We start from the raw sequence: 25,211 nt of genomic DNA, 5'->3' as shown, positions 1-25,211 counted from the left end.
GCTAGCCTGGTCTACATGGATACTTCAGGTCAGCAAGAGTCGGAGACCTTGACACACAGAGAAAAAAGTTGTTCAAGGTCATTCTCAGTTATATATTGAATTCAAGGCCAGTCAGGGATACAAGTGATTGTGCCTAAAAACAAAACAAAACAAAACAAAAACCCTTGTATTTTATAAATTATAACATAGAAACAATGCTAAAGGGCAAGAGCGGTAGCTCAATGGTTTCCCAACCCCCATGTCAGTTAGAAACCACCTGTAATGCCAGTCTCAGGGGTTCTGATGCCCTCTTCTGGTCTCCAAGAGCACTGCATGCATGTGGTATACAAATATACATGCAGAAAAAAAACATACCACGGGAAAAATCATTTACATTAAACAATAGTATATTGCTCAGGATTCAAGATTACATGCCAGGCATGGTGGTGCACACCTTTAATCCCAGCACTGGGTAAGAAGAGGCAGGGGATCTTTATGAAATGGAGGACACCCTGGTCTATATAGTAAATACCACATCTGCTAAGGCTATATATAGTGAGACCCTGTCTCAAAAACACCAGCCTCCCCCCGACCCCAGCCGGGTAGTGGTGGTGCACACCTTTAATTCCAGCACTAGAGAAGCAGAGGCAGGTGGATCTCTGATGTACAGAGCGAGTTCCAGGAGAAGCTCCAAAGCTACACAGAGAAACCCTGTCTCAAAAGACAAAAAATCAAAAAACAACAAAAAACAAAACCAAACCAAAAAATCCAGCCCCCCAAGATTGAGGATTATATAGCTATCAGCTGGATATGGTGGCACATGGGAGCCTGAGGCAGGAGAATTGAAAGTTTGAGATCAGCTTAGGCTACGAAGAGATTGTCTTAAAAGACTGAATAAGAAGTATATATGTATGTGTGTGTGTTGTTTTGAATTTTGGCTTGCTTGGCATTCACTATGTAGAGCAGGTGGCCTTGAACTCACAAAGACCCCCTGCCTCTGCCTCCTGAGTGCTCAGATTAAAGGCGTGCGCCAGCACACTTGGAGCAAAATTACATACATAGTCTTTATTTCTATTATTTTAAATTGTGTGTGTGTGTACATCTGGGTCCATGTATTTGAGTGCAGGTGCCCATGAGGCCAGAGACTCTGGAGGTAGAGTTACACATGGTTGTGAGCCAGCTGATGTGGGTGCTGGGTTAGCTCTGGTTTTTGTGGAAGAGCAGCAAGTGCTCCTAACTGCTGAGCCATCTGTCCCCATTCAAAATCCACACACACACACACACACACACACACACACACACACACACTCTCTTTAGGCTATTTTGTGTGACAGTTTCACAATCTGCTGGCTTATTCTGTAGTTTTAGCTGGCTTTCAATTCATAGAGGTCTATGTGTTTCTCTGCCTTCCAAGTGCTGAGATTAAAGGCATGTGCTAATACATGCAGCACTATGCATGAGTGTTTTGCCCGCATGTGTATGGGTACCACGTTCCTGCATGGTGCCCCCTAGAGGCCAGAAGAGACTGAAGTTAGAGATAAGTATGAGCAATCATGTAGGTGTTGTCAATTGAACATGGGCCCTCTGCAAAGCAGCATTTCTATCGTTTCTTGAGATGGTTTCTCTGTATCTCTGACTGTCCTTGAACTCCACCTGCCTCTGCCTGTGCCTCAGGACTGCTGGGATTAAAAGTATGCACCATGTCTGTGCTAAGCCCCCAAATGTTCTTAATATTCTTTTTTTTTTTTGAGCTGAGGATTAAACCCAGGGCCTTGCACTTGCTAGGCAAGCGTTCTACCGCTGAGCTAAATCTTCAACCCCCTTAATATTCTTTTGTATTTTCAAATAGGGCTTTTCTGTGTAGCTCTGGCTGAACTGAAATTCACTCTGGCCTCAAAGTCACAGAGATCCACCTGCCTCTGCCTCCTGAGTGCTGGGATTAAAGTCGTGCACCACCACTGCCCAGCATCTTGATATTCTTAATAGCTAGTGTGCTAAGGTTGCTCTAGCAAAACTCATTTCCTAACATCAGCCTCTCTATGGGAACTAATTTTGGCCTAGTTTTCCCGGAATGTTGGTAATTCTTTCTGCAGTTGCCCTGAGCATGGATCAAAGCTTGCAAAGAGAAATCAACGGGAACGGTGGCCAGGAGACTAGACAAAAAAGGCAGCTCTTAAATTCTTTGCATTCTCAGCACCCACCTGGATAGAGGCTCACGGTCATCCTAACTCCAGTTTCAGAGTCCAACACCCTCTTCTGGCCGCCTGCAGCACCAGGCATGCACAAAGTGCTTTAATTTTCTTCAGTGTTTGTTCTCTTTTCTCATAGTGGAATGCCGAGTGCCAGGTAGGCTGGGATTTGTTTACTTTTGCCCCCGCTACTAGTTCAGGGCCTGGCACAATGGATGAAGTCAATGGTGGTTTAAAGAAAAAAGGGCAGCTCAGACTTGAAATCAAGTAAGAGGAAAAGGGAGCTTTCTAAATTGGGTGCTGGTGAGGTTGGTAGAAATCAGACATAGGAAAGGACCCCATTTGGGATATCAGAAGTATATGTGGAAAAACACCTGGGAAAGGTTGGATATACTCTGGTAGGTATTTTACTAAACTAAGTATGGTGACCAAGTGTATAATCCCAGCTCTTGGAAGGCCAAGGCAGGATGACAAAAGGCTAGCCTGAGATACCTAGTGAGACCATGCTTGAAACATGGAAAACAAGCCAAGTATAAAATGGAGGTTCAAAACTGGTTCAATCCCATTTTTCAAAATATTTTAAGCAGTCAGAAAAATAACTGGAGGAACCAAGGCCTGAGAACAGTGTTTTTCAGAATTAGTATGTAGTTTTAGATTTTTTTTATAGCTCACCATATGCCCCCAAGTTTCTAATTTTCTTTACCTTTGCAGTGTACCTTCCCCTACCTTGTTTCACAGGTGCTAAGGACCTTTCCATCCCAGGGCTTTGCACATATGCTGGGCAAACACTCTACCAGTGAGTTAGTTTTCCTTGGACTGGGCCTTGCTGTGTAACTGTGTAGTGAGGGCTGCCTTGAATCATACTCCTGCCTTTGCCTTATTAAGTGTTGGGATCACAGGCATCATCATGCCTAGTTTTTGTTTTTTGTTCTTTTTTTGTCAGAGTCTCATTGAACTCAAGAGAACCCCTGCCTCTGCCTCCCAAGTGTTGGGATTAAAAGCATGTGCCCCGCTTAGAGCTTTAAAAATTTTATAGTTGCTGGGCGGCGGTGGCACATGTCTTTAATTCCAGCACTCAGGAGGCAGAACCAGGTGGATGGATCTCTGTGAGTTCGAGGCCAGTCTGGTCTATAGAGTGAGATCCAGGACAGGTACCAAAATTACACAAGACAAACCCTGTCTCGAAAAAACAACAACAAAAAATTTTATAGCTCTAATTTTTTAAAGTTTTTTATGTGTACAAATGTTTTCCCTGCAAAGATTTGTGTGTACCATGTACACATGTATATCAGAAGAAGGCAATGGATCTTCTGGAACTGAAGTCACAGACCTGCTGGAATCAAACCCAAGTCCTCTGCAGGACTAACAAACTCTCTAAACTGCTGAGCCATCTCTCTCCAGCCCAAATCTGCTTAAGTCTTTAAATAGAATTTATCAGTGTTCTGCTTGTGTGTGTATGTCTGCACCACACAGCTGATGCTCTCAGAGGCCAGAAGAGGGCAATGAATTCCTTGGAACTGGAGTTATGGATGGTTGTGAATCATTGTGGGTACTGGCAACTAAATCCCCTGAAAGAGCACCAAATGTGTTGTTTGGAGACAGGGTCTCACTATATTGTCCTGGCTGGCCTATAATTATCCATGTAGACTAGGATTTGCCTGATTAAAGGCATGTACCACCACGCCCTGCCCTGCGGACCTTTTTTCTTTTTCTTTTTGAGATAGGGTCTTAACAGTGTAACTCTGGCTGCCCTGGAACTCAACTTTGTAAACCAGGCTGGCCCTGACTCAGAGATTCACCTGTCTCTGCCTCCAGAGTGCAGAGATTAAAGGCATGCACCACCACGCCCAGCCATACAGCTGGCTTTTTAAACAGGTTTTCTCAGCTGGGATTATGAGGTACTTTTCCTCTGCACTTTATGTTCATGTGTTTGTTTTGTAGTGACAATGTTGTTTTGACAAAAGTGATATATCTGTGAAAATTATGGGTCTTTCTAACATATATGCACAGATAAACACAAAGAGAACACACACAAATAACTGATAGTGACTACCCCTGTGGATGGTTCAATGTCTTTCTGCACTGTTTGAATCTAATATATTTGAAAAAGTCAACACCCACCATTAACCAACTCACCCATTCAGAAGAGGCAGAGCTCCCCAGGTAGGAGGGGAGAGGGAAAAACCCTCCATCAGGACATGGCCAGTATTGGCCTCATTCCTTCCTCATTCTAGGACCCAGTCCAACCCATGCCAGACAACTCACACAGACTGAAAGAGGAGCCGGGGGATGGGGGTGTCTCATTGTAACACTCATTTTTATATAAATATTCGCAAGTCATGTTACAGAATAAGCCCCACTGGGGGAAAAAAAAATCAAAGTTCGGTTTTGTTAAACTGAGCCCTGCCTTCTAGTTGGGCCCCAGCCTGGAGGTGCTGCTGCTTTGGGAAGGCCGGGGCTGCTGCTGGGAGGCTGCTGAAGAAGCTGCCTGTGTTGCCCACCCCTGAACCAACCCCCTTCTTTGGTGTGTGTTTCATGGTGACCTTCTCTGGCCACCTCTCCCTTAGTTTGGGACAGGGTTCTGTGGAACAGGGCCCAGAAGTCCTGGGGGCACTTGGAGATAGGGTGGTTGTAGTAGGGACTGAGCCATTAAGAGGAGTCTGAGGCTTGAAGGCTGAGCCTTTTAGAGCTGTGGGCTACACAGAATGAACAGAACATGTCTGGGGGAACCTGGGCTGACAGCCAAATAGTGTTTGCCCTTCCCTCCAGCCTAGATTCCAGGTCCCTTTCCCTGTTGGTCTACCTCCTGCTGGACCCTACATACCCAGGGTCAAGCCCTGGGTTCCTGCCTATCCCTTCCAGGCTCTTCCCCTGGGACACCCTCCCCCTATAGAGAGGCCAGAGGCTAGGAACACAGCACCAGTCTGAGGATTTAATTAACCAGGAAGGGGATTGTTGGGAGGGGCACCCCTGTAAAAATGTACAAAAGGTCTGGGGGATTTATGGAAGGGGTGATAAATATGTACATGGAACCCCTTTTCCTTTAGTTCCTCCTTCCTCTGCCCTAGAGGGCATGAGAATTTGGGTGTTAGGTGAAAGGGAGGGGGGGCACTTTGGCCTCTGGCTTAGTGAGCCCTTGGGGAGGCAGGCCAAGGGCCTAGAGGCCCTTAGAGGGGGCATTGGTGCACCTTAAGTCATGAGCCATAACCTCTGAAATGACCCCCTCATGCACTCATGCGCAAGTATATGCACACACACACACACACACACACACACACACACACACACACACACTTCTCTCTAGAGGCTTATGACCTCTGTCCTCCCAGTGACCCCAGAGTCCACGAGATACTTGACCTTGTGGGGGGGTTGGGGATTCTACTCCCAGGTCCATGACTTCAGAGATGGCCATGAGATTGTGACCTTTGCCTTCCAAGCCTGGCTTAAAAACTTCAGCCCTAGGACTTTGTCACAGGAATGGGGAAAGGGGTGGAGCTCTGCCCCTGCCCCTCACCTCTCCTCACCTGTCAGCCCGGGCTGGGCCAGGGGCCCTAGGTGGGGAACTGGGCCGAGGGGCGGGCACAAGAGGTGGTGGTGCTCCCAAAAGGGCTCCTGGTGGGGTCTTGCTGAGCAGGTGAGGGGTTCCTGGAGTCGCAGTAGGTGGTGGTGGAGGAGCCAAACGGCTGTATAGCAGGGAATGAGCAGGGTCTAGACTATAGAGGCGGGCAGCAGCCATGGCCCCTGGTCCAGTCAACTCCTCACCTGCCTCATAAAAGCGCGGTGGCCTGGCCAGGCGTGGGGGCCCTGCCAACCAGGTTGGCTCTGGGAAGCCTGCACAGCGCTCTGGCAGACTAGGGCCAAGAAAAGGGGGTGGCCGGGGCCTCTCCAAAAGCAAGTGAAGGCCCTGAGGCCCAGTGGTTGCAGCAGCAGCGGCGGCAGCGGCGGCGGCGGCGGCTGCAGCAGCAGCGGCTGCAGCGGCAGCGGCAGCGGCCTCTTCTTTCCGCTCTTCCTTTACCCGCACAGACTCTTTGGCTGGACGGGCTCCTTCCTCGCCAGCCCTGGCCTTAGGAGTAGCAGGAGAAACTCGCAGCTGGGGCCGTGAGAAAGGGAGGTCCCTGGTGGGGGAGGTGGGCAGGCACAAGGGGGACAAAATGAAGGAATTCCTGTGGCTGACAGCACTGCAATGGGGGGAGGGGAGAGGGGAAGGGTGGTGGTGTGGTGGTGTGGTGGTGTGGTGTGGTGTGGTGGTGTGGTGTGGTGTGGTGGTGTGGTGGTGTGGTGTGGTGTGGTGGTGTGGTGGTGTGGTGGTGTGGTGGTGTGGTGTGGTGGTGTGGTGGTGTGGTGGTGTGGTGGTGTGGTGTGGTGGTGTGGTGGTGTGGTGTGGTGGTGTGGTGTGGTGTGGTGGTGTGGTGTGGTGTGGTGTGGTGGTGTGGTGTGGTGTGGTGTGGTGGTGTGGTGGTGTGGTGGTGTGGTGGTGTGGTGTGGTGGGATTTGCAGTTATGTAGAGGACATACCTGTCCTTCTCCTCCTTGGTGACAGAGGGCTCCCTTCGCTCCACAGGCCGCTCCTTGTCTGAGCCCGGTGTCCGGGCAGCTTCAGGGGGTCGGACCCAAGCAGGAAAGGCAAGAGGACTGCGGTGCAGGCGGCCCCATGGGTCTGGAGGGGAGGTGAAGGCTGGTGGGGCTCCTGGGCTTTCTTTCTGGGCAAAGACGGCGCTGGAGTCTGGGTAGAAGGTAAAGCAGAAAGTGACGGGGGCCAGGAGGGGTCACTCCGCAGAGATCACCGCACAGGCCCCGCCTGAGCATACAGCCCTGTTGTCACAGCTCCCACCCTACCCAGCACTCACTGAATGTGGGGCTGCCCAGGCCTCCAAAGGCCCCGTTGGAGAGGGCAGCCAAGGAGGCGAAGCTTGTGGGACGCACAAAGGGATCTGTGGGAGGGAAGGGGAACTGCTCAGAGCACAGGGCAACCAAACTTTGAGCAGGCCCAAAGAAATGGTGAGAAAGAGGCAGGTCAGTAACCAGGCTGGAGCCCTTAGTGGCTTAGATTTTTGGTATTTGTTCTTTGAAACAGGGTCTCACTACATAGTTGTGGCTGGCCTGGAACTCACAGAGATCTACCGACCTCTGCCTCCCCCTCCCCCAGTGTTGGGATTAAAGGCACGTATAACAGCTCTTAGTACTTCGTTATAACCACCACAGACTGCACATCTCTTGTGCCAGGCCAGACACTGCTGTTTAGCCTCTTGACAATCTCCATAAGTAAAAAGGGCAGTTCCCACTTTCAAATGATAAAACAGGCTCAGAGACTTGAAGTGACTTGCCAAAAGTCATCTAGCTGTGAAGTACCATCAGCCTGGGGCACCTCTAACTTTAAAAGTCAAATTCTTATCTGTACCTCCACTCCAGGTATCTGAGACCTCTTGGCAGCTCTCAATTCTGTAGCAAACTACTAGCCTGGAGTCACCCTATCTGTAATACCTGCTCAGTGTGTGACTCTAACTTCACACATAGCCTAAATCTGTCAGAATTAGCTAGTTAACTAGCCTACCCCTCCATGGGAACCACATAGTCTTCTAGTCAGAAACACCGTGATCTGGGTTCAACTCTTTTTTTTTTTTTTTTTTGCCCACCTATACCCCAGGAAACTTTCAAGTCCCCTAGGCCAATAACTATGCTCTCCCTTAGGCCTGCACAGCCTCCTCCTCCACTGTCCCAGGTGGAACCCTATTCTCAATTACTGGCTATTGCAGAGATAGAAGTAGCAGTGGCAGAATGGGGACCATCCTGCCCTTCCATACTCTTTCCACAGAGGAGGGAATCACAGCCCACAGCAGGGAGAGTGACTGCCTAAGGTCACAAAGCAAATAAAACCCCATCTATCCAACTTGAGTTGTTTCTTGGGTCTGGTTTCCATCTCTACTTCCTGTTATTAAGAACAGGGCACAGGAAGCCCAAAATTCTCTTGGTTCTTACCAATGTGGGTGCTGGGGCTCAGGAAGGGTCCATGGGCCCCGGGAGCTGTTGTGAAAGGGTTGGCTGCAGCGTGGACGGCTCCTGGGGCAGAGAGGTGGAGATTCTGATGAGGATGAGTGGGACAAGGTGGACATTGGACTATAGGCTATGAGAGGGCTGGCCAGACTCACCAGTCGCAGTGAAGAGGGAAGCTGGGTGGGAGAGCTCCTGCCCAGGGGGCAGGGCCCCGTAGGGCCCTGGAAGGCAGGGCAAGAGGTCGTTCCGAAAGTCAAGCTTGTGGGAGTCACCCTGCATGGGACATAGGGAGAGGGGCAGTAAGGTGCTAGGTCTGGTCTCAAATTCTTTTTCCTTTTTATCCTATTATTCTTAGATTGACTGTCCCTGACTCTCACTCTTGCCCCTAGTTTCCCTCAAAGGGCTAGCTAGTACCAGAAGGAGAGTTAGATACTTCCTACTATCTCTTTTAGCGCGTTCTCTAACCATACCAATAACTGGGCAGAGAACCCAGGTGCTACAAAACCGCTCAGCAGTAATGGGGACCGGAGAAAAGGCTTCTTGTTAAAATTGTTCTGAGCTTTGTTGAAGGTCACTACCCCGAGTTCAGACAAGCACAACTCTCAGACCCACTCTCCCTAGCCCTCCATCCCCAGTACCTTCATCTTTTCCTGGTGTCTCAGGATCATGTAAGCCACACGCACGTGCATGGCACACCACTTTCCTGGTTTCTGCCGCCCCAGGATGACCAAAGGGAAAGGGAAGGAAAAATGTTCACTCATCACCCATCCCAGGTATGGCCCTGGGCCGAGCCTTGCCACACAGCATCCTCAACATCATCCCTACAACTGAGGGATGACCAGCTTCATCTTAAAGCCTAGGAAACTGAGGCTCAGAGAGATCACCTGCTTTGCCCAAGGTCCCACGGCCAGTTCTATGGAAGCCCAGGTTACGACTTCAAAGCCCTGTCCTTTCTATTGTTTTACTTCTGGCTGCCTTCACATCTTCAACCTCATTTTTCCCAAGCAGGACCCCACCCTCCTCAGCCAAACACCCTGAAACCAGCCCCCAGTCTCATGCAGCCTGAGATCCTCACCAAACTCACCCTCAAAGGTGGCCGGAAATGATCAGGGATCTGGGGATGGTAAAGGAGAGATTGGAGGCGATTCAGACCTCTTCACTGACCTGAGTGTCCCATCTCCACAGCAGCACCCTTCCCACAGTTTCCCTGAGACTACGGCTCCCTCAGGCCACTCTCGGCAGGACCACAGCTCCCTCCCATCTCTTCTCCCACTCTAGGTTTCGCTCCTTCCACATCAGGTTCTGAGCCAGATGCTCGGCAAGTACCCAGTTGGGATGGCTAGGTAGGACAGGTTTCTCTACCACAGAGCAGTCTGTCCTCCAACAGCTTCGTGCATGGGATCCTTAGGGGAGGGAGCCTTTTGAGGAAGTCAGAAACTTAGTCTATCCTTCAGGAAACATGTCCCATACTTTTTCAGTGTTCTCAGAGCCCTGGGATCTGAGACTTGTGGGGAATAGGGGAATGACTCTGGTCACTTTATAAGTTTATTTTTTCATTGTTTCCTGGTACGATGCCACTTGGGGGTGGTGGTGGAGGGGGATCCTGTGACTTACATTTGAAAACCACTGCAAAAACCACTGTCTTGCTAGAGATGTAGCTCGGTGGTAGAATGCATGTATGAAGCCCTAGGTTTGATCTCCAGTATCACCAAACACAACCCAAACACAAAACTACTGCCCATTCATGACTGTATTCTTGGGACAATGTCCTTAGTCTTTTACTCCTCATGCCTGAGAAACGGTTACAGAGACGTTCTCTCCTTAGACTCCTGAGGTGGACTGCAGGGAAGAGCCAGGAACTCACCCTCCTCTAGTCAGCTCTGCTCTCCCCTCAATATACCTTCCAACTCCCCCAGAGCCTGACCTGCCCCCCTCACCTGTGTCCCCTTCTGGGGGAGCCCGCTCAGCACTGGCCCCAGTCGTGGTGGCAGCTCAGGGTTCGTGTTCTGGGAAAGGGGAGTGTAGGGATCAGACAGGAGAGCCAGTGCCAAGTTAAAAGGGGTCTAAAAACTAAGCTGGGTGATGGGACAGGAGAGGGAGCATGGCTTTGCAAGCACCTGGGTCCAGGAGGAAGGGCAGGAGGCTAGACAGTTTTGGGGAGGGGAGGAAGGCATAGAGTCCAGGATGTCTGCAAGGGATGGGAAGTAGTGGTTTCTGGGTCAGGAGCTCACCTTGGGCTGGAAGGCCCCCTGCAGGGAGCCAAAGGAGACAGCTGGCGGGAGACCCGGAGGGAGCCCGGGCACAGCGGGAGGGAAGGCCATGTACGGCTGTGGAGAGAAGGGCACTAGTCCAAGCAGGGAATGGAGGTGCAGCACAGGTCTGGTCTACCCATCTTTGGAATCCACCCTAACACCCCCAAAGAACTTTCCCCAGCTCAGGGCTCTTGCTTTTGGAGTTGAAGACTGAACTCCACTGATACATACATTCCCACACATCACACGCCCTCACACACACTCACATTATGTCGGAAAAGGCCTTCCATCTTTCCTGGGTATTTCTCAAACTAGGGAAGAGAAGGGAAGAGTAAGCTGCCAGCCAGGGACCCAGGATCTTCCTTCCCCTGCAGGAGACACCCTCCCTTAGGCCTCTGAGCCTCATCAGCAGCCCAAGGAGGAGCTCACCATATGGCCGTGGGGAGGCAGCAGGCCCGGGGGGTAGGGGGTGAAGTGCTGGTGGGTGTGCTGGTGGGTGTGCTGGTGTTGGTGGTTGTGCTGGTGGAACTGGAAGGCCAGGGGCCGGGCCGAGCCCCCTGCCCCCACCACCTCAGGGCCACCCTGGGCATTCAGGTATCGAGAGTTCAGGTCCTGGCCGATCAGGTCCTGCTCTGTGGGAGGGGAGGGGAAGAAGGCTTTGAATATCTGGTGCCACCAAGTCAACCTCCTTGGGCCCAGGTGACCGGCCTTCCCTTTAGCCTTGAGCCACTCCCTCCAAAGGCCCCTGGTCCCTGCCAAAGCCAACTGAGCCCATGCTTGGGGCCATGGTCCCCCACCACTCCACCCTGCCAGGACCCCAAACTCACCAGAAAGGGCGTTAGCGGCTGAGGCCCCAGGGTGCCCTGGCACCTGCAGCAGAGGTGGGGGTGGGGGCAGGGTGGGGCCAGGGGAGACCAAGGAGGGGTGGTGGGGTGGTGGTGGTGGGCGCAACCCATGGGGAGGAAAGCTGTGGGTGGATAGAGGCAGGGGCAGTGAGGGCGTCGGGGGCCGGTGGGTGAGCTGCGCGGACGAGGAGGAGGCAGATGAGGAGGAGGAGGACGAAGAGGATGATGAGGGGGGAGGCTGAGCCACGGGAGGGGCCGGGGCCTTGGGGGGCGGCCGTGAAGAGCTGGGGAGAGAAGTGGGGAGATGAGTGAGGGGGTGGGAGGTGCTAGCTCTAACAGGAGGTGGGTCAGAAGCCTGGGGGATGCTGTGGCCTTGGTTCTCCAATATGGGAGATGGCAGAACTTGGCCCCCAGGGACTCCCTGCGGAGAACCAGTCTCAGGATACGATGCCTCCCACACCCAACAACCCCTTCTCTCTTTAGACCTGGCTTTCACAAAGATGCCTCTGTCATGTCTTGCCATTTGTCCTTCTCTTTTCTGACTAAACCACAGCATGAAACAGAACATTCATTTTGATGCTTAATTACAATGGGCCACCAAAGTTCCCACCCTAAGACAGTGGAAGCAGCACCACATTATCCTGTCTGTGAATCAGGTAGCCTGAACTCTATGCCCATCTTGCCATGAACACCCTGGGTGACCTTGAGCAAGTCACTGCCCCTCTCTGAGCCTTAGTTTTCTCAATAATAACAATGATGATGGCGACAAACAACAGTGAGGAACCCCCCCAACAGTGTCATTAACTCTTACCCTTTAATGAGTACTTACTGTACAGCAGCAACTGCTGGCCTCTGCTTTATGACCCAATGCAAGTCTCCAACATGGAGCACCACCTTCCCCAGTGTTACTGTAACCATGCAACCATCTGGACTATACCAATTCCTTTTCTATAACATAACTCACTTTTTTCTGGCCTTATCCTAAGCAGTAACATGTTAAATCAAAAAGCTGAGGTATTAATCATATTTTCCTAAAGCAGCTGACTTTAAATATTTTAGAGTTTACCAAACTAAGACCTGAAATCACTCCATGTCCCACTAATGATGAGTGTACACACTTTGGGAAACGCTGCATTCACTTAGAATCAATTCCCAAAACAGCTTTAAGAAAAAGTACTATTATTACTTCATCTCATAAGAAAGAGGAAATTGAGCTCAGAGGCCAAGTGACTGTCACAAATCATATAGCCAGTAAGTTTAGGCAATGCAAGAATTTAAATCTAGGTCTGACTGACACCAAAGCCAGCATTGTTAACCATCATGTCAGTGTTTCCCAAAGTATGTTCCCAACAACATATCTGTAGCAGACACACTTTACATAAAGGTCTCACCAGCAAATGCGGTTTCGAAAAGGCACAAACTAAATTCCCTCGTACATGAATGTACAAAGGGCTCAGCGAAGCCCTGCAGTAATCTCTTTAAATTTATTTTCCCCAATGCCACTCCAACCTTCCAGTCTCAGAACCCTCTCCCAAGTCAGACTCATTCCATGCCCCAGTCCCAGAATGTAGCTCTTCCCGACCAGATCAGACCTATACACTCACCTGCCAGTGCTGAGGTCCAGGCTGCTGCCATAGGGAGAAGTCCGGAGGCCGAAGGGTGAGACCCGAAGCTGCAGCTGGGGCTGGGGCGGGGGTGGCAGACTGGGGGTAGCTGGTAAGGGTGTAGGGGATGAGACAGGAGGCCGAGGGGCTGGTGGAGGTGGTGGTTCCTTTGGGGGGAAAGGCACTAGCAGCGGGTCGGGCCCTGGGGGCTGCTCTTGGCTCCGCTCCAGGCCCGACACTTTAGGGACCACAGACAGTTTTGCTTCACAGTTCCCATTGAAGGTGCCATGAGGACCCGAGGCTGTGAGGGCAGGATGGCAGACATGCTCAGCAGAGGTTCGTGCTCACCCATGTCCCTTTCATGCTCTCATCCCAGCCCTTAGGACCAACCTTTGCTGGTTGAGACAGTAAAGGAAGGGTCGAGGTCATCATCGGAGACCTGGGAGAGAACGGCAGAGGAAGGGTAGGTTACTAAGCCTCTGGAGCCTGCTATGAACTGGGGGTGGCTGCAAGTCTATTTCATCAGCCTAGCTATGGTCCACTGGAATGTAGGCTTTAGGGGGCTTAAAGAAGGGAGTGGGGCACTGAGGCCAAAAATCTGCTATGCCAGGCAGGGATGGCAGAGATGACAGCAGGTCAAAGCTGTGTCGGCTAAGACTGACTGCTGGAGGGCCGCAGAAACGGCTAAGTGGTTAGTTAGGAGCTTGTACTGCTGTTATGGAGGATCCAAGTTAGATTCCTAGTACCCATGTCAAATAGCTCACAACTGACTGTAACTCCAGTTTCAGAGGAATTTGATGCCTCTGGCCTCTGTAGGCATCTGTACTCACTTGTATAGTCACATATACATAATTAAAAAGTAATAAGGTAAATCTTTTTGCTTGTTTTGAGACAGGGTCTCACTATACACCCTTGTCTGGCTTCAAACTCACAGAGATATATCTGCCTTTGACCTCTGAGTGCTGAGATTAAAGGTGTACATTAACATGCCTGGTCCTAATAAAATAATCTTTAAAAAACACTACCTGGCCTGGAAATCTGTATGATTTGTGAATATTAGCAAAACAAAACAAAACTCCACAACACCTTTAAATCGGTTATATTCTCAGAGCTGGAGAATCCTTGTTAAAACAGACTTGAGGGCCTTTTGACAATGGCCCCCCACCCCGTTCTCATGTGACAATTAACTAGAACTGGATAGTGACCACCCCCTTAGGTGGACCACAATCCTCTGGCTCACCACAATCCCTCTCTAAAAACTTTAAGAGAAAATATCCCACACACATTAGTGTATATAAATGTAGCTACTTATAGGAGTAAAGAGATAGAACATTACCTCCAAGGGCACATTATTTTCCAAAAATTACTAATAAGACACTGAAATAGACTGGGAAGTGGTGGTGTATGCCTCTAATCCCAGCACCCAGGAGACAGAGGCAGGCGGATCTCTGTGAGTTCAAGGCCAGCCTGGTTTACAGAACTAGTTCCAGGACAGCCAAGGCTGCACAGAGAAACCCTGTCTTGAAGGGGGGGGGGGGGGGAGACTGAAATAGACCTTTCCAGGATAGTGCCTACACTGATCAACCATGGCCTGGTGTTCTCACTGCAAGACGCAAATCTACAAACAGACTTGATGGCCCCAGGAAGGAGCATTCAGTTCCAGACTCGTTTTGGACTCTAGTGGAGGCTTCAAAGGTTCTGAGAAGAATGCTAGACCAATGAGCAAGCTGTCAGTTCTCTGGTTACCTAGCCACGTCCACCATCAAAACAATGGGTGGAGGGCAAGAGCGTGAGTTTGGAGAAACAGATCAGCAGATGAGAGCCCTGGCTGTTCTTCCAGAAGATCCAGGTTCAACTCCTACCACCCACATGGAGGCTCACAACTGTCTGTAAGTCCAGCTCCAGGGGATCTGACTCCCTCTTCTGGCCTCCACAGGCACTGCACACAGGTGACACGCAGACACACATGCAGACAAAACACCCACACACAAACTAAAATGAAAAACAAAAACCAAACCAACCAGTCAACCAACCAACCAACCAACCAAAACCCAAACCAAACATCAAACCAAACAACAGGGCCAGGTCAGCAAGAGCACTCAGCAGGTGAAGGGTCTTGCTGGGTGGGCTGGTACTGTCTCTCAGTCCCACCCTGGAGACCACATGGTGGAAGGAGAGAACTACCTCCTGAGAGCTGTCCTCTGACACACACCCTGGCTTCACCCCTCGTCCCAACACCTCCACCTTCCCTCCCCTCCTCCTCAAAACTGAATCCTGGTTCAGTACAACCAACCCACGGTCCCACTCAGGGGAAGGATGTCTGCTGCTTGTGCAAGTTCTGTAAGCTGCAGACCATCTTAACATCTGTAGCGATGCCCACCCAACCATCCCTAGCCCACTCACCCTCTCATCCAGATCACTTTCTGCGTCACACTGAGAAGGAAAGAGAGAGATATCAGGAGACAGAAGAGGAGTGGGACCCACGGGGAGGGAAGGGCCGTTCTAGGTAGACAGCACTTACTATATATCCAGCCTCCAGAGAGTGACGGGAGAAAGCCTGGGGAGACCAGAGTCCAGAGGTAAGGGAGGCTGACTGGCCAGGAACTGTGTAGAGCCACAACTCCCAGCGAGGCATTCAAGGACACTTCAAATCTAGTCTCAATCACTTTTTCTAGCGTTTTCTTTGGGTACTTCCCGCCTCCATTCCCAATCTCTCATAATATGACGGGTTCTCACATCTTACATTTTGTTCAAAACAACTTTTCTTCATTTCTCTCCTCAGCAAACTTGAGTCTACTTGGGGCCCAAGACATTCTAGGGGGCTTTCCCTAACCACAACCTCTGCCCATCCCCCAGACAGAATGAGTGGCTTCCTCATGTGGGTTTCTGCAGCACTTCTAGATCTTTCCCAGTTCACTGCCTTGTACAGCTGCTCAAAATGGTCTAGGTGTCTGCTTGTCGACTGTTCCTTTCTCCCTAGGCTGCCACCAGCTAGAGGGGGGGCAGGGACATCTCATTTATTCATACGTCAACGAGGTGTCTCGTGAATGATCGGCACGTCTGTAGTAGACACAGCACAAGTAAAAGCAAGTGAGTCTGACTACAGTCAAGTCTTTGCCAGGCCTGGACTAGAGGGCTGCTGTCCCATCTGCTCTGCCTTCCTCTCTGCTCTGAAACTGGGGTCACTGTTTAGGACTGGCAGTTTCCATGCTCACGGAAAACCGATCTACACGAGTGATATTCTGACAGAGGGCTTTTGGGAGACTGGGATCTGGGACAGGCTCACCTCTTTCCGTCTTCGCTTACTGGGCCACTTGCGGGGCCGATCCCCGGAGGGCCGGCCGGGCTCGCGATCTGAGCTGTCTCCTGGCTCCCCAGTGGCCCCACTGGAGCCCCCCCTCTTCCGCTTCCCAGAATGCTTCAGCCGGTGCTCCAGTCGCTCTGGGGGCTGAAGAGATGCATCCTTCTGTAGAAGAGGAGGTGGGACTGAAGGGGTTGGAGAAAGAGAAGCTCCCCAACTCTCCAAGGGTGACCAGGCCACTCCAATGCCTCTCAGTCGGGGTAACTTAGGCAGTCCCCAGGGATAGCTCTACCTCCTCCCACCCCAGGGTGGGGCAGAAGCCGGGCCAGAGGAGCCGGTTGCTCAGGTTTGGGGTGTCACCACTGCCCCTCAGCCCCATCCACTCTGAGGGCGGTATGCTCCCCTCTGCCCCCCGGCCCTCCCCCAGAGACCCCCGGCCCTAGCAGGGCACACCTGCAAGGCCTCAAGACTGGCAAAGCTAGCGATGGCAAAGCCATCGATCAAGTCTTCCTCCTCCTCCTCCTCCTCCTCCTCCGGCTCCTCCTCGGCTTCCCCGTCGTCTGCGGCCCCCTCGTCCTCTTCCTCCTCTTCCTCGCCCCGGCTGCCCGAGCCGGCAGGCCGCTTCCGAGCTCGCGGTCTCGGGGGCCGGGGCCTGGGTCGGGGCCGCCGCCGCCGCAGCCCCCCAGGCCGCTCTCCAGAAGACGCTGACGACCAGGGCCGGGCGGGCGGCGGCGGCGACGACGAGGAGGAAGACCCGCGCGGGGCGGCCAGCAAGGCCCGGGGCGCGTCACCGCCTGGACCGCGGCGGCGCCGCTGCTCCCGATCACGGTCTCGCCGCGAGCAACGTCTTCGCCGCCGCTCCCCCTCGGCTGCCCAGCCCGGGCCCGGGGCCGCGGCCGTCTCCATGGTGACGGCCCTCAGCGCCGCATCCGGAGGCGGCGGGGCCCGAAGCGGCCTGTCCACAGGCCCGGGGTCGCGGGCGCGGTGCTGGCGTTAGCACAGGGACACGAGAGCTCCGGCTTCCTCTTTAAAGCAGGATCCGCCGGCCCCTGGCTTGCCCCAAGGCCAAGGCCCAGAGAGCCGGCGCCGCCCCCGGGGCGACAAGCCTGAAGGCCCCCCCTGTCGGGCTGGCGGGGCCGCGACGACGAAAACGGAGCGGCCGTCCCTTTAAGGCGAGGCCTCAAACTGTCCAGCCCCCGGCCCCTTTAAGACGACTCCACCGTGTCCGGCTGGTCTAGTGCGGCGGCGGCCCCGTGCCAGGGGTCGAGGCAAGTCTCCCAGAGGAAGAGGAAGGGCCACCCCTTTAAAAGGGGCGGAAAGCACAACCTCCCCTTTAAAAGTGTCTTAAGTCCTCCGGCTGAAAGAGGCCACCCCTTTAAAGAGTCCCGAGGCTTTCAAACAGCAGGCCGTCCCTTTGAAGAGCTCGCAGTCAAGTTTCTAGGCCTCCGCAAGCGGCCACTTCCCCTTTAAGATGAATTTGGGGAACTTCTTGCGTGGGACAGGAGGTAGGAAAACTCCACTCGCCCCAATTCTTCCGACGGGAGTGTCAGCTTCGGCAGGTTTCCCCTTTAAGGCTGGCGTTGTAGTCGGCCAAGTTCTGGGCCCACCCCTTTAAGGAGATTTAAAGAGGGCTACGCCTCCCGCAGCCTTGAAAGGTGCAAGGGGGCGGAGCCTGCCTTCCGAAGCCCCGGATGTGAGGCAACGGTGACGGATGGAGCGTCTCTCCCTGTCCTCCGACATAAAAGACTCTTCCTCCTTTCCTCCGTCCCTGACTGACTTGTGTCTGGAAGGATCCGGAAAGGCCGCTGGGCAGCGAGGAACTCCACTGTACCCTCCTGTTGTCTTCTTCGGAGTCTTCGGCCTCCCGTCCGCCAGAACTCCCCTGCCCCTCCTCCCTCTTCCTCCTCGGCCAACGCCTCCTTCCTCTCTCCGCCTCCTCCCACTCTCCGCCTCCTTCCCCCTCCCCCGTGGCTCGGGCGTTTATAGGTTGGCAAGTACGTCAACGCGGGGGGCGGAGTCCAGGTCGCGGGAGTGCCGGATGTAACCGCCCTCAAGCCTTGGATTGGCCGTCAGGTTAGCCCCGCCCTCCCCCAGCCTTGGGACTCGACTGGTCCGGAGGAGGTGTTGGGGCGGTCCCGCCCGCCTCTTCCTGCTCTCCGTCGATTGGCCGCCCTCTGACGGCGACGAGGCCAGGCGTCGGGAGGCGGTGCCTGGGCGGGGAGGGCGGCGGCGGCGGGGCGGGCCGGGCAGGGGCAGGGTGGCCCGGAGGGCCGGCTCCTGTCCCCGCGGGGCTCAGGAGAAAAGAGCGCCTCGCATTCGAGTGTGGAGTACTCTTTCCCGCTGACTCACTTGGTGGTGGGTTCGAGGTAAATATCTGCGGTTTGCTTTTTTTCTTTTTCTTTCCTTTTTTTTTTTTTTTTTTGGTTTTTCGAGACAGCGTTTCCCTGTGTAGTTTTGGAGCCTGTCCTCGAACTCACAGAGACCCGCCTGCCTCTGCCTCCCGAGTGCTGGGACTACAGGCGTGCGCCGCCGCCGCCGCCCGGCTGTTCGCTCCACGTTTATTAAGGGGATCTGTACCCGAACGAACAGCCAGTTTTCCAGCCCCAGGGTGAAGGTCCTGGGCACTGTCATTACTGCGTGGGTATGGACATGCGTGTAGGGGGCGAGTGCCATATATGCATGCTGAGGCTCGAGGACAACTTCGTGGAGTCTTACCCCTTTCATGTCCTGGAACTCGCTCTGTAGCCCAGGCTGGCCTCGGGGATCCAATTCTGGATACTAGGCTTATGTGCCAAGCGCCTTTTATCGGCTGAGCTAGCTCACTGGCCCTGCCTGTTACTGTCATGTGGACATTTCCTTGACAAACTCACCTTGTTTTCTTGTTGATAAATTCCCTCATGGGGCTTGTACAGGTCAAGTCTCTATGATAGGTTGTCCTAGGTGGGTGATTACAGCATTTGGGAGGAACTCAAGGCCTTAGTCTGTCCCAAAGCCTTTTCATTTCTACGCTGTAATTGAATAGTGTATGGGGGCATTTTTTATTTGTTTTTCCCTCCATAAATATCACCTCATAAAAGCATTATCTCTGGGCTGGAGATGTAGCTCAGTGGCACAGCAGTCTAGGTTTAATCCCCTAGCACTGCCTGGGGATGAGAGTGGGGTGAGGAGTCTCTATGTCTACCCCCCTTGTCTGCAATCCCTTTTTTCTTCTCTGGCACTGTCCCCTTTTTCTGCTCCTTTGGTGAGCAACATAGAAACATGAACTAGTATAACTAACTGATCTCAAACTCTGCTGAAGACACAAAGGAATCAGAAATATATTGAAAACTTTATAGAAATATAGAGAAAAAATACAATTGATCCTGAAGGATGGATGGACAAACAGTTGGAGCTCCTAGAGCTGACAGGGGTGTTCCCTATCTACCTCCTCCTCCAGGAGCAAGGCATCTAGTTCCTTCAGCCGCTCTTGCAGCAGAGGTCCCACATCCTGACTGGGTGCCCGGTTGGGAGTAAGGGTCCTGCCAGCTGCAGTGCGGGCCCCTCGTGATGGTCGACGGGATCGAGGAAGGCTACTGTCCCGAAATTGTACAGCCCGTCGGAGTTTCTTAGAGCTGGTAAAAATCAGAGTCCCATTGCGCTCCCGTGGTTCCTCAAAGATGGTCTCAAAGGTCCTGGGCCAGGCAGGGAGAAGAAGTGTTTACCGGCATGCTCCCTGGTTCAAACAGCCCACTACTACCCTCAGACCTTCCAAGTTTCTCACCTTCTGGCTGTGGGCGATTGGTAGTTCTTATTGGTATAGATTTCTTCCAAAGTGAACTCCTTCTTGTTTAACCTGGAAGCAAAAAGCAGAGGGTACTGAGAAACCTTGAGCAGGGAGGCCCTGAGAAGGCAGAGGCAATGACTGAATTTCAGTTTCTGTGCCATGCAAGAGGTAGAAGTGACATCTGAGGAAGTTATAAGCACAAGCCACATCCTTGCTAAACTTAATCTTCCAGGCTGGACTACACTCCCGGAGGAGACAAGGCTATACTTGAGGAATAGGAGTTAGCAAGGCAGCTCCCTGCTCTCTGAGCCTCTCACCTGACTGGTCGAGGCAGCCCCATTGGCGTAAGGTTTGGTTGTAGACGGACAGGCGTCCTCCGTATTCTGAATCTAGAAACCTTTCCCATGGTCTGCAAAAATGGGGCAGAGGGTGAAAGAAAGGTATGGATTCAGGCCTCAGCTGGCTCCTGTCTCTTTACTCATTACCTTGGTCTCTGGGTCAGAAAACACCTTGTCCTTTGAGGCTTTTAACTCCTTCCCCTTGGTTGAACCCAATCTGCAGAGATGGTCAACAATCAGGAACAAGGGAATACACACAGCAATACACCCGTCTTCTGTCACTGGTTACTGAGCAAAGGAGGCCAGGCTCAGGCCGTGGCCAAGGCTTCCAGAAGGGTTTATTGAGAGCACTACCTGGGTTCTGCTGGTTCGCAGAAGAAGGAAGTGGATGCAGTGGATGAGCAAGATGTAGTGAGAGAAGAGGAGGCTCCCACTCCTCCAAGAGGGAAGACCTCTTTCCGGAGACAGGGCCGAGGAGGTGGTGGGGTCCGGGCCATCTCCCCACAACCCACAGTATGTCTCCGGGGCCTGGACTGGCTTGGCTGGGATGGAACAGGAGGCCAGGTACAGCTACCTGGGCCAGGGGGCCCTAGATCAGGGCAGGAGTAGCTTCGGCCCAGAGATAACTTAGGGACAGATGCTGGGGAATTGTCCTGAGTCCGCCACTGGCGGATAGGGGGCCGGGGGCTGACAGATGCAATTTTCTCAGTAGCCCTGGACTGCTCAGCCTCTGAGATAGCAATCTTCAACTCCAATTTCATGGGAGGTGATGGGGGTGGAGGCTGTGGTGCTTTGTTAGGCGTGAGGAAGATGTCAGCGAAGCTCTCAAGCTTGGATCGGACGGAACGGAAGAGAGGGGCCAAGCCCCAGGGACTGAGACGGGGGCGTAAAAGGCTGGACGGTGGTGGGGTCAATGGGGCCTCCAGAGCAGGATCTGGGGCTGAGGAAAGGAGAGGGTCACAGGTGGGCATTCCTCACCCTCGGGTGATTTAAGCACCACCTCACAAGCCTCAGTCTCTTCCCCAGACACTAAGCTGTCTCCAGATGAGTGAACCTGCTCCTAAAGTCCTGTAGTTAGGATTGCCTAACACGCACTACAACCTGGATTTGATCTCCAGTATTGCAAAGCAAAACAAGAACCCCGCAAGTCCCTGAGGTCCAAATCCCGTTTTTGTACATCCTGCTCTGCCCTGGGAAGGGGTAAGTCCCACCCTTAGCCTGCCCCTGATGTTTTAAGCTCACGTTGGCTACTCCACACTTTTGAGTCTTATTCCTCTATTCAAGTCTGTACCTGGTAATGGGCTCTCTGGAGGGTCAGCAGGCAGAGTGGACGGCTGGGATGGAGGTTCTAGTTCTCTGGGTGCAGGCATTGGCTGGTGAACTTTTGTCATAGGCTCAGCTCTGGGGTGAAGGGACAAAGTAAGAGTTGGGGGTGCTTCCAAGTCCGGATCCCTCCTAGGCCAGTGCATCCCCTGGCCTTTAAGGCTTCTGAAGGTGCTATAAGGAAGGAGTAGACAAGTAACTCCTGATGCCCCCAGCTCTAGATATCTGGATGATAGCTTTGATAATCCCTTCCCTAGCCCTCTTACCTTTGTGCTGGGACAGTGAAGTTGGGCCTATCTTCAGCAAAACCCTGAATATAAACAGGGGAGGTGTTATGAAAAAGCAGGAAGCCATCTTTGGCTTCCCCAGCTTCCTAAGTCCTAACTCATTCCCCAGATATCTGTTTGGTTGTACAGAAAAGATTTTTTTTTTCTTATACGCTTTATTCAGGTAGTCATTGGGGTGGTGCACAAGCCTTTATCCCAACACTTGAAAAGTAGAGGCAGGCTCTAAATTGGGCCAGCCTGGTCTACACAGCGAGTTCTAGGCCACCCAAGTCTACATAGTGAAACTCTGTCTAAAAAGAGGGGGAAGAGGGGACTGGAGCGATGGCTTAGCTCTTCCAGAGGACCCAGGTTCAATTCCCAGCACCCATATGGCAGCTCACAACTGTCTAACTCCTGTTCCAGGGGTCCAATGCCCTCATATATGCAAGCAAAACAACAGTGCACAAAAAAATATAAAATAAATTATTTTAAAAAATTCTGTTGTCCTGCTTTACAGAAATCCACCCCCATCCTCATGCTTGCCCTAGCTGGACCCAGCTATCTTCATCATACTGTCTTATACCTCAACTGGTTGTTTGGGACTGGCAATGTCTTCCAGTACCACCACCAGGGTGGGTTGGGTAACCTGGTCTGTCTTTTGTGAAGGGCTCTCTTCTGGGCCAGGGGCTGTCCTTGATCTCATCCTCGAGGTGGGAGAGGAGCGGTGAATGCGGCTCAGGGGTTCTCGGCACAAATGCAGTGGGTCGAGAGGCCTAGAGAAAGAGCAGGGAGATCAGTGGGCTCAGCTGCGCTCAGCTCATTCCCTTCCGTGTCACACTCACCTGGCTTCTAAGTCCCACTTGACCTGCTGGGGTGGTAAAGCAGGTGACTGTCTGCAGACAGAATCCTGACGATTGTTGTGATCCATTGACCTGGACGTGTCCTCTTGGTGTGCCAGGGGGACCTGAGAGAGGAAGAGTCGTTAAAAGGAAGCCAAGCTGGGCTCATGCCTCCAATCCCAGCACCTGTGAGACTAACGCCAAGAGGACAGCCTGGGCTAAAAGGTGAGACCCTGGCTCAGTAAGACAAGACAACAAAGGGCACAGTAATGGCATGGGGCCGACTGGACAGGATCTTCTGTGTCTCGGTGTCCCTAGTCACAGAGGGGACGGATTTTGGCTAGAATTCACTCAGATCCCTAATAGAAGCGATTTGGGCTGAATTAGGGGTGAGATATTAGAGTCAGGAGATACAGGTGTGAAATGCAAGTGATCTAATCTTCAACCCAGGCTCTGAAGAAATGGAAAAAGGTGACAGTTTTCTCATATTGTGTAGCCAAAGACACCACCAGCGTATTTCCCAGGGGGACAGGGCAGTCAGAAGAGTTTCTCATTTCTACCTAGTAGGATATGGTTCCAGCTCAGTGGAGGGTAGGGGAGGACAGACACACTAGTTACCCCAGAATCATGCAGAGGTCTTGCATTAAGGAGACTGCCTTGAACGCTGGCTTAAGAGATCTGGTCTAACTTTAGTAGGGAGCCAGGGCGGGGGTGGGGGTCAGGGAAGAGAGAGGGATCTTAAAGTTAAAGGGCTCACCTTGTTTGGAGCCATGACATCTTCCAGCACCACTGCCAGGACCCGCCGAGAGGCCTTTTCCAGGGGCGAAGGGGACCCCAAAGGCTGCAGCCTCGGTCGCTTCGGGCTCCTGGCTTCCCATAATGCTCGGGCTAGGGGCTGGCGGCACAGGCTTGACTGTCTAGAAGGGCTGGAGGGTGAAAGAAGTAGAAGACAGTTGCTTGAACCGGTTGTTGGCTCTGTAGCGGTCGGGTACAGCCGCCAGGATCCCTGTGTCCCGGGCTTAAGACAGGCAGGCGGGTGGGGTGCGCTCTCACCTGGGGTCCCCAGGCAAGTCCATGGGGAAAGCGGTGGTTCCGGGGAGCCCCTGGGGGATCCCAGGTTGCAGCCTGGGGTAAAGGGGGAACAGGGGAGTGGGGAATGAGATCCAGCTCCTCCCCCGGGGTTCCGCCCTTCATGGTCTGCCTGTGGCTCCGGGTAGGCCACAGGCCCTTCCTCGGAAGGGCGCCCCCGGCTGGCCGCTCGGAGCCGGGTCCTCCCGCTGCAGCCGCCTTGAGCACTCGGGCCCTGCCTGGCACCTGCCGAGACTAAATTGCGGCGGTCGCAGCTCTTCCGCGGCTCGAGCCTCCTGAGACCTTTGTCTCTGTAGATGCCTCTCTGAGGTTCTCAGGGATCCGCTGGGATCCCGGTCCCGGGAGGCTCCGTTTCCGCTAGATTGCTCGGTGATCCTGGCCCCGCCGAGCAAGGGCTCCAGAAGAAGTGCTCCACATTCTAACAGCCCTCCCTCCCTCCCACCAGATCGCCTAAATTGGATCTCTGTGGAAAGAATCCTACAGCGCGGTTCTTCCAATCAGAAGCCGCGCGACTCGCCTCCTCCCACTGTGAGCTTCGTCGGAACCAAGTTCCACTCGGGGGAGGCCCGAGCTCAGTCCGGATTCCGGGGTGCACGCTGTCAAACCGATGCCCCATTCACGCCAATCCGGAAGGTCCAGCCCACCGGTAACATCCCACCCCAAGCCCCCGCCCCGCTCGGATCCCCGCCCCGCGTCCTCGGAAGCCCGGGACCAGATGGCTCGAACGTCTCCTTCTCCGCCCGCCTCTCTGCCCTCTCTCCAGCCCGGTCCCCCTCTCCCACCCCTCCCCTGCGCCGCTCACCGCAGCTTTCCAAGGATCCCGGGTTTTCGACAGCTCCCACCTCCGGCTTCTTTAAAACCAGCCTTACGCAGCTCTGTCCAACCGTCACTGGCCTTCTTCTCTGTGTCTTGGGCACCGCCCAATCGCCGGCCCCGGTCTTCCGGGGTTAGGAGAAACTACGTGAAACCGCCAGGCGGCCATGACATCTAGGGGCAAGAAGTTAAACTGGGACAGCACCGCCATTGCAATTGAGGGCAGTGAGGCTTGAGCACTAGTCGACCGAATAGCGTCATTTTTCAAAGACCGGTCAGATACATTCGGACAACTGTACTGAAGCTGCAGTTTCTCCACCTTTTGAAAACCTTCTTCCGTTTTTTTCTTCTTTTTCTTGTTCCTATGCGAGTAAACATTGAGTGCTGACGACTTGAGAAATTCCCATTCTCTTAGGTTCCTCGGGGTTGAGGATCTGGGAGTGAGGGAAAAAGAGGGGTTTGAACCCTGAAGATGCAAAGTTAACGATTAGGGCCGGTGCGCCCTCTGGCTGGTTCAGTTTCTGGAGAGACTGGGCAGAGCCTAAGTGGGGAGAATGCTGGATGCAGTGAGCTTCATTCTCCGGCGTGTATGTTCACTTATTCCTCGAGCACCGTCCGCA

At 53.1% G+C, this 25,211-nt stretch overlaps 2 protein-coding genes across 5 annotated transcripts; both read right to left on the bottom strand.

The window, feature by feature from the left end:
- Positions 1 to 4,458: 4,458 nt before the first annotated feature.
- Fbrs (fibrosin) lies at positions 4,459 to 18,070 on the bottom strand. Its single transcript, XM_036193438.1, has 18 exons — positions 16,614 to 18,070; positions 16,146 to 16,325; positions 15,381 to 15,416; positions 15,263 to 15,292; positions 13,250 to 13,298; positions 12,860 to 13,160; positions 11,238 to 11,539; positions 10,840 to 11,042; positions 10,677 to 10,721; positions 10,390 to 10,485; positions 10,096 to 10,164; positions 9,243 to 9,272; positions 8,797 to 8,868; positions 8,314 to 8,431; positions 8,144 to 8,224; positions 7,015 to 7,098; positions 6,683 to 6,890; positions 4,459 to 6,283 (listed from the first exon to the last, which is right to left on the bottom strand). The coding sequence occupies exons 1-18, from the start codon at positions 17,064 to 17,066 to the stop codon at positions 5,689 to 5,691; spliced, it is 2,952 nt and encodes a 983-aa protein (XP_036049331.1). The 5' UTR covers positions 17,067 to 18,070; the 3' UTR covers positions 4,459 to 5,688.
- A 1,406-nt stretch (positions 18,071 to 19,476) lies between these two features.
- Positions 19,477 to 24,700, bottom strand: Prr14 (proline rich 14). 4 transcript variants are annotated; one of them, XM_036193450.1, is made up of 12 exons: positions 24,581 to 24,700; positions 23,743 to 23,814; positions 23,447 to 23,615; positions 22,693 to 22,814; positions 22,434 to 22,623; positions 21,851 to 21,894; positions 21,553 to 21,758; positions 20,616 to 21,201; positions 20,409 to 20,478; positions 20,241 to 20,332; positions 19,921 to 19,992; positions 19,477 to 19,831 (listed from the first exon to the last, which is right to left on the bottom strand). In XM_036193450.1, exons 2-12 carry the CDS (start codon positions 23,763 to 23,765, stop codon positions 19,555 to 19,557), a joined length of 1,851 nt encoding a protein of 616 aa, XP_036049343.1. In that variant the 5' UTR covers positions 23,766 to 23,814; positions 24,581 to 24,700; the 3' UTR covers positions 19,477 to 19,554. The 4 variants fall into 4 exon arrangements, with proteins under 4 accessions (XP_036049343.1, XP_036049360.1, XP_036049351.1 ...); XM_036193467.1 differs by lacking the exon at positions 24,581 to 24,700 and having other exon boundaries at positions 21,553 to 21,662; positions 23,743 to 24,423; XM_036193458.1 differs by lacking the exon at positions 24,581 to 24,700 and having other exon boundaries at positions 22,497 to 22,623; positions 23,743 to 24,423.
- Between the last annotated feature and the right edge of the window lie 511 nt (positions 24,701 to 25,211).

Source organism: Onychomys torridus, chromosome 1, assembly GCF_903995425.1.
Source record: "Onychomys torridus chromosome 1, mOncTor1.1, whole genome shotgun sequence".
Lineage (NCBI taxonomy): Eukaryota > Metazoa > Chordata > Mammalia > Rodentia > Cricetidae > Onychomys > Onychomys torridus.
This window is presented reverse-complemented; position numbering and strand designations above follow the sequence as displayed.